At 46.1% G+C, this 7,766-nt stretch overlaps 2 protein-coding genes across 2 annotated transcripts; one reads left to right on the forward strand and one right to left on the reverse strand.

The window, feature by feature from the left end:
* Positions 1 to 2,577: 2,577 nt before the first annotated feature.
* On the forward strand, positions 2,578 to 5,663 carry LOC124689763. The gene is made up of 4 exons (XM_047223239.1): positions 2,578 to 3,096; positions 3,879 to 4,310; positions 4,418 to 4,730; positions 4,900 to 5,663. The coding sequence occupies exons 1-4, from the start codon at positions 2,578 to 2,580 to the stop codon at positions 5,070 to 5,072; spliced, it is 1,437 nt and encodes a 478-aa protein (XP_047079195.1). The 3' UTR covers positions 5,073 to 5,663.
* Positions 5,664 to 5,802: 139 nt separating this feature from the next.
* Positions 5,803 to 7,460, reverse strand: LOC124683127. The gene is made up of 3 exons (XM_047217698.1): positions 7,255 to 7,460; positions 6,347 to 7,168; positions 5,803 to 6,202 (listed from the first exon to the last, which is right to left on the reverse strand). The coding sequence occupies exons 1-2, from the start codon at positions 7,445 to 7,447 to the stop codon at positions 6,357 to 6,359; spliced, it is 1,005 nt and encodes a 334-aa protein (XP_047073654.1). The 5' UTR covers positions 7,448 to 7,460; the 3' UTR covers positions 5,803 to 6,202; positions 6,347 to 6,356.
* Between the last annotated feature and the right edge of the window lie 306 nt (positions 7,461 to 7,766).

Here is a 7,766-nt window from a genome sequence, read left to right on the forward strand (position 1 = left end):
AGACTCTATTCCTCTGCCTCGGTGTTGTCAACTCCGTAGACTATCCCATAGTCCGCGCCTTCAACTCCTCTTGTTAGGTTCGGCTCTCCGTAGACCAACTCATAGTCCCCTTCTGGTGTTCCGGTGCAGGCCTCCTCTTCATGTTCACAGTCTAGTAAGGGTGTCGAAAAAAGTGAGTATAGAGGTACTCAGCAAGTTCAAAAGAGAAAAGGTGTTTGATGCACTAGCTACGACCATTGATCAGAAAATCTCATGTCCATGCATGTTTCGCAAACATTTCCTCAAAAGGTTTTATTTTATTTTGAAAACTATGCCCGCCAGTCTTCACAGGTTGATCAGAACTTCACGGAGTTCCTTTCCTGCCGCGTTCGTAGTTCCCTTCCCGGAACTGGGAGTGACAAGCCACAATTTGATACACTCTGCAGAGGTGCGTTAGTTTTCCCATAAGAGAACTTATCCTTATTGCCAACCGGGCGTACTTTCCCGTCGACACTTCCTTGGTGTGAGGCCCAGTATAAGAATCAAGCCAATTACTGCCTTCTCTGCGACCCCATATACCCACCCTTTTGTAAGTCTGTCATGTCTTTTATCTATAGGTAGACTGACCCAGGCGTTTGTTCTCACCTATACCATTAAGGTAGACTGTTCCGAACAATTCTCATGCCCTGTCATATACACTATAGATAGACTAACCCGGACAACCCTTACAATCCATCATAGTCCTTTAACAAGTTTGCCCTCTCCTATACCTATTGGTAGACTGTTTCAGATCAATGTCCTCACCTTTACCAATAGATAGACTGATACAGACAACCCTTATCACTGATCCGCTGATATGCGAGAGGAAAAACATACAGCTGATTTTCCCAGAGCCATTATAGATCGCATGGTTAACGCGAAATGTACGACGCTAGAATTATTAGATGACATTGGTGATTAATCCTAGATGAGTAGAACCCTTGCAATGGAACCTCCACCATCAACACATACCATGGTTCCATTGCCCACCACATAATCATACTTATAATTGGAAAAGTAACATTTTATTTTCAATGCAGGAGTGATAAGTATATTTGTAAGGGTATATTGCCCCTATGTTTGGTTTTGGTAATTAGTGACAACCCCTATGGACTAATGTTTTCCCGTGCAAGGAATGAAGTAGTTACTCCCGTATCAAATAGTACTTTCCAAGGTTGTTGTTGTTGCGGTTGTTGTTGTTGTTGCGGTTGTTGTAGTTGTTACCGCCTCCAGCTCGTCCTCCTCCCGAGTTATGTCCACTCCAGGACCTTATTCGGACACTTAGGCTTCATGTGTCCCTCTTGCCCACAACCATAGCATATGATCCTAGGTTTCTGACACTCTCTCATGATGTGTCCCCTCTGTCCACAGTTATTGCAGATTATATGGGATTTCGGGTTTGGATTCGGACCTCCACGGTTATTTTAGTTACCGGTAGGTCGGAATCGTGGTTTGAAACTTCTATCTGGTGTTGGTTTAGTGATTGGGTACTTCCTTGGCTCGATGCGAGCCCTCTTCCTCCTTTCCTCCTGGATCTGCTTGTAGTCATCCTCGAAAGTGATTGCCGAGTCAATCAATTCCTGGAACTCTGCAGTCCCTTAGTTGCATCTTCATGTAAGGATTCATCCCTTTCATGAACACTTTCTTTCTCTTCTCATCTGAGTTTACCTCCTCTGGTGCATACCTAGCCATAATGCATGATTGGTGCAGTATTCTGCTGTAGCTCCTCGAACTCTCTCTTCTTCAACTCCACCACACTCTCTGGAACATGTGCATCCGGAACTTCTTCTTGAATTCCTCCCATGTCAACACCTTCTTTGATTGAGTCCCACCACGAGAGAGGAAACCGAAAACCTACGCTCGAAATCGTGTATATGCATGTATTTCCTCCTTCCCACCAAACTGTCTCAACGTTATCAAAATTTGGATATAAGTTAAGACATTTTTTATGGGACAGAGAGAGTATTAGATGACTTTTTGAGATTTGCCGCAAAAACTTTTGTGGGTTAGAAGAGCCTTTTGCGGTATATGTTTGGAACTTCTTTCTTTTTATCCCATGACCGCAAAACGGCGGCTAGTTTAAGGTTCCGTCCATTTTACGGTATCCGCTAGAGTTGCTTTAAAAGATTCGGCGGCATTTATCGCGGGACATACTCAAATAACACATGAATTACATGTACTGTTTTGGAGTTTCTTTATTATAATCATAACATAGTCCTTTAATCCCTTTATTATTAGAAAAAGGTGAAATGGTTCAGCATTTCAGAAAAATTCTGAAAGAAAATCCGACTTTGCTGCTCCCTGCCCACCAGGCCACGAACCGTGCGGAATTTTCTGGCATCCTTCACACGCAAACCGGGAGGCGGTCCGCCACGTCACCCACACAACTGCCCAGGATCCAATCACGTGTCCCTAGCTCTGTTGGCTCCCTCGCACGCCACTGGCCAACTCCCAGGGTGGGCCCCACATGCTCGCTCGGAAAATAAAAGGGCCCACTTCCCCGTCTCCTCCTGCCCTCCAACCGCCGGTAGCCCGTATTTGACACTCCTTCCCGCCCTCATGGCCGACGCCGACCGCCTCGCCGGACCACCGCCGCCGCCGGCTCCTCCGCCTCTCCCCCCGATTCCCCCCAGGCCGGCGATCCGGGTCCCGTCGGCCTCGGCCTCCGACACCTACCCGCCGTTCTTCTCCGCGCCGCTGCTCCCGCTCCCGCCCGTCGACGCGCAGCTGGAGCGGTGGCTGCGGCGGCTCGGGGCCTTCCTCGCGGCGTCGGGGCTCTCGGCGTCGACGCGGGCGGAGGTGGCCCTCGCGGCGTCCGTCCTGGCCGTGGTCGGCGTGGCGCTGCCGGCGGCGGCCGTCGCGCTCTCCCCGTGCCACGACCGCCGGGTGGTCTGCGACGACTACGAGGTGGAGCTCTTCGAGGAGTTCGTCATGGTCTCGCAGGCGGCCGCCGCCGCCGTCGCCGTCGCCTGCGTGTCCAGGAAGATGGCCATGTACGGCCTCCGCAAGTTCCTCTTCGTTGACCCGGAGCTCGGTATGCGGATCCGGTTCCAGAAGGAGTACGCCGCCAGGATCGAGGTCAGCTCTCTCGTCTCGCCGGCCAGCCCTCCAATTTTTTTCTTTTTTTGGCTTATGCTTACTAATCTTGATTGCTTGTTGACTAGTCCACGAGCTTCCCGCAGCTTTTCCTTGATTCATGTTCCAGTGAGAGAGCGCGCGCTTCAAGCAATTTCTTGCCTACTTGCTACTATTAGTACTAGATGACTACGAAACTATGATATGCATCATTTTGTCCAAACATGTGAGCTCCAAGGATAGATTAAGTGGCACATCAGGGGCATTGTTTATATATTTTGTGCTTAGATTCAGGACGTGTGCTTGTTTCAGACTATCTGCCAAACTACCGAAAATCTGAAGCCTCCTGTCTGGGTCCTTTTCTCCTATATATGTATTTTCTCCGCCTTGGATTCGTTGGTCGGTGGATCTATGTAATTGATTCTCTCAGTTACATATGTATATGCATGTGCCTTCTTCTGTCCCCATGTGAATCGAGGTCATGGGCGTGTTAAAGCAGGTTTGTGTTTGTGCCAGGTATCAGTTTTGTCGCTGACTGTGAATCAAGGTTCTAGTGTTTTGTGCCACATGTCTGTTTGGTAATAGATTCAGTTATTATGCTCATCAAGAGAAGACACACTTGCATTCAGCTGCTATTTGCATTCAGCTGATATTTGTAACGCAAGTTTGAATTGCAAAATTTTGTGTGTCTAGGCCTAGAACCATCATAAATTCATTACTCATTAATGCTTACGAGTTTTGGCATTCCGCTTTTGTGCTGACGAGTGCTGCGGCCCCTATGACAGGACTTCTTCCGAACGCTGCTGTGGTGGATATTGCCATGCTTTCTCGTGAAGGTCACCCGAGAAATCTTCCGCTTTTCGCACATGCTCCACGAGTCGACCTGGAGAGCATTCATCGTGTTCTTTGCTTCCATCATCTCATGGATGTATTTGACCACAATTGTGCTGTCTTCGAGCCTGCTTTTCAACTTGGTTTGCAATCTTCAAGTTATTCACTTTGATGACTACGGCAAGGTTCTAGAGCAAGATGCAGATCCTTTAGTCTATATGAAAGAGCACCTGCAGCTCCGCCATAATCTCTCCAAAATTAGTCACAGGTTTCGCATGTTCCTTCTGCTGCTCTTCTTGTCTGTTACAGCAAGCCAGTTTGCCATTCTTTACAAGACAACAGCATACAAAGGACCAATCAATTTCACCAATGGTGGTGATATAGCTGTGAGTACTACATGCTTGTTTAGTCCGAAAAATAACACAAACTTCCCCGTCTTCATATGCTAGTACAAAAAGATCAGATTATAGATACAGTTGTTTATGTGCTGCAGGTGTCTTCAGTTGTTCAAGTTGTCGGTCTCGTCGTTTGTTTACACGGAGCTGCTAAAATTTCTCATAGAGCTCAAAACATTGTTGCAATAGCTAGTCGGTGGCATGCTTTAGCGACATGCTCTACTGATTCTACATATGGGAGCACCCCAAACGGTTCTACGCACCTTGCGACCTTTCCATCACAAATGTTTCTGAGAGATTACTCTGAAAGTGACTTGGAGTCTTTGGAAGGTGGCTCGGTGAATGGCGGTTCTCATAACTCAGCTCAATTGACATCTTACCTGTCCTCATACCACAAGAGGGAATCGCTTGGTTAGTATGCTAAAGCTTCATTTAAGTTTGCATTGATAAAACTTATCTTAAAACTCTCTTCAAGTTGCATTGCTTAACCATTCTTAATATTGTTTCTGCTGGCAGTGCAATCATGTTATTTTACTTTCCTTCCTCTTTTTCTCATGCGTTTTCTTCTCTTGCGTTGCAGTGCTCTATCTGCTAACCAACCCTGGTGGCATCACGCTATATGGCTGGACTGTTGACCGGACATTCCTCAACACGATCCTGACGGTCGAGCTAACCCTTGTGTTGTTCGTGCTCAGCCAGACCATTGTGAGCCCAGCGAGTACATCGTTCAACAGTTACATGAGTTTTCGATGAATGGAGTTTGGTGTCAGCTGCAACATTGTGATTTTGGTTCAGAGAGCATGACACCCATAGAGATAGCAGGGTTTCTATGCAAACATCGGACATCGGCGAAGTTGATCGGTCCTATACAAGCTCACGTTGTACACTTTCTCTGGGAAAAAGCATGGTTGGTATTTCTTGATAATTTCCAGTTTGAGCTTGATCGTTGGTAATGTGTCATGCACACACATACCGTCCCTGCTAATGCGAAGCTTGCAATTGCCGGACATAGTCCCGTTTGATCGCTGGACTGTGTAGGGTACAGACTGACCCGGTTGTATCTTGGTGCAGTTTCTGAGCTGCCACCGTCCCTCTCCATGTGAAGGTTTTTTTCGGGAAAACTGCTCCATGAGAAGATGGTCTTGTCTCTATTTTTTGAAACAAGTATGGTCTTGTCTCTTGATTTTGCTGTGTATATGTACATGCGCTGTTGTATACCACTCGATATCTACAAGACTGAGTTTCTTTACTAGTTTTGTCAATTCTGCTGGATTAAGTGATGTACAGTATATGTTTTGACGCATAAAGTGGAGAAGTAATTGAACAAGATCTCTATCCGTTGCATTCCTGGGACAAAAACTCTGAATGTTCTCGCCTGAAAGGGCAAAAATACACACGCTTGTTAGGAGGATTTCAGAAAAATGATTATTCCAGATTCTCTTTTTACGAAACAGTAACAGCCTGCTTATTTTGCCAAAAGAGTGTCGATTAGAGATTCAAAGGCGCATAATATTCGGACATACACCGGAACCTCTACAGGATCAGTGATCGCCGGAACAGCAGATTTCACCCTGATATAACAAAATGACCAGCCACGATTAGAAGAATTCACAAACGGGATCTAACCTACCAAGCATCATACTCCACGCAAACGATCAGAAAAGTCATCAAGAATAACAAGTTCACAGCATCTAGGGTTCCAGATCAGCAAGAAAACACGGCCCTAAGATCTAGCATCCTCTGGGTATCAGATCTCAGGCGTCTGCGGATAGCTGCTTCTTGTGCTTCAGAATTAACCACTATTTCTACTCCAGTTCTTAGCAAATGCTGAATCCATCGGGATAAAACCACCATTCACAATGTTGCAGAGGTTTTAGATTCACCTAAACAAGAAACCAACAAAATGTCACCCGTATTAGTTTGTCACTTGATTCAGATCATTAAATGCCTGCTGAATCCAACGGAGAAACTCAATAATAACCTTAGTTAGTGACACACTTGATTAGAAACTTCTAAACAGAACTTACCAGCAAGAGGCTAGCGGGGGCTGGAGAGATCCTTCTTCTTGTTCCTAGTAGACATTGCGTGCGACGAACCCTCAACATTAGTAGCTGTTTTCCCTTTCTTCCTCTTTTGCCTCCTACCATCGAGCATGCCACTCTTCTTTGATTCCCAGGCCCCGATTGGCTTGTCAAGGACATCCTCACTCGATACCGCCTTGCATATCATATCAACCACAGCCCTAGAAGGTGTAGCAGGATCACATTCATTTGCATCATCCAGTAAAGTCAAAGATGCACTCCCTGTCCTAGGGATATTCAGCCAATCCATGATAGGGTTTTCTTTATCATATAGTTCAACATCCATCATCATCCAGCAAGGATCAAACTCTTTATTTCCCTTGCCATCTTTTTCTTCGTTGTCTATTTTGGATTCTTCGGTCCGCAGCCTGAGATTGTAGCGGACATAGACCAACTTGTGGAGCTTTTCATAAGCTAGCTGGTTTTTTGCTTGTGCGTGCATTAATGCAAATGGGCTCCAGTTACGCTCACACCCACTAGAGGACATGCACTGAGACACGATTCGAAACGCATAACCCTGTAGTATTCTGACTTCTCCTCCATATAGCAGCCACCAATGAGCTGGTCCCGCTTTGCCAGCTCCATGCCGAGCTAATTCTTTGTCAAACCTACCACTGGAAGAACGGAACATTTCAAATTGTTCAAGTGCCTCAGCTGCATTTGCAGGTGAGTCTGCAACCTTCTGAATAGCCATTGTGAATGCTTGCATATAATGTGGATTGCTGGCAAGATCATACTTGTAGTGAGCGTCGGGATCAAGCATACCAGCTGCAGAGGAAAGAGAGTTAGATAAGTACAAAATGCACTGAAGGGGGGAAAAAGTTAAGGCATATATTAGCTTAGTCTTAATTTACCTGCAATCATGAGAGTGTCATTGTACAGATCTTCCACCCTCTTGTCCACCACATCTATTACATTCTTCAAATCTTCTGACCCCTCTTTAAAAAGAGAGAGCAATTCTTCCCTAGCAGCCATCATCCTAGGCATAAACCCAGAATGCATCCTTGTCTTATGTGCATACTGAAGTACAGCATAAAGTGGTCGCATTATACCTAGCACCCACTCTACTTCTTCCCACCAAGAGCGGCTTATTAAACAGTCATACGCGTAGTCATAATCTGCCTCCCTGCTCCAGGAGCCGTCGGCCCACTCATCCGAGACCATCCACTGCCTGAGCTTGTCTTGGATATCCACAAAACTTTGTAGGAACACAAAGTCAGTTCCAAACCTTGCAGCGTTCGGTTGGATCAACTCTCCAATCTTAATTCTCATTTGATCATGCAGCTCAGAATGATTGTAGAAGAACCTACATATCTGCTTGGCGCTAGAGACCACCGCATCAATTTTGGGGATGTTTCCGATGTCC

This window comes from Lolium rigidum, chromosome 1, assembly GCF_022539505.1.
Source record: "Lolium rigidum isolate FL_2022 chromosome 1, APGP_CSIRO_Lrig_0.1, whole genome shotgun sequence".
Taxonomy (NCBI): domain Eukaryota; kingdom Viridiplantae; phylum Streptophyta; class Magnoliopsida; order Poales; family Poaceae; genus Lolium; species Lolium rigidum.

What these genes read in the sequence shown, in the direction of transcription:
- LOC124689763 (XM_047223239.1), top strand. Translation starts at nt 2,578, where the DNA reads ATGGCCGACGCCGACCGCCTCGCCGGACCACCGCCGCCGCCGGCTCCT. An exon ending in AGTACGCCGCCAGGATCGAG is followed by an intron (nt 3,097 to 3,878) that starts GTCAGCTCTCTC and finishes CCCCTATGACAG; the next exon opens with GACTTCTTCCGAACGCTGCT. An exon ending in CCAATGGTGGTGATATAGCT is followed by an intron (nt 4,311 to 4,417) that starts GTGAGTACTACA and finishes TATGTGCTGCAG; the next exon opens with GTGTCTTCAGTTGTTCAAGT.
- LOC124683127 (XM_047217698.1), bottom strand. Translation starts at nt 7,447, where the DNA reads ATGCGACCACTTTATGCTGTACTTCAGTATGCACATAAGACAAGGATG. An exon ending in TGACACTCTCATGATTGCAG is followed by an intron (nt 7,169 to 7,254) that starts GTAAATTAAGAC and finishes TTTCCTCTGCAG; the next exon opens with CTGGTATGCTTGATCCCGAC.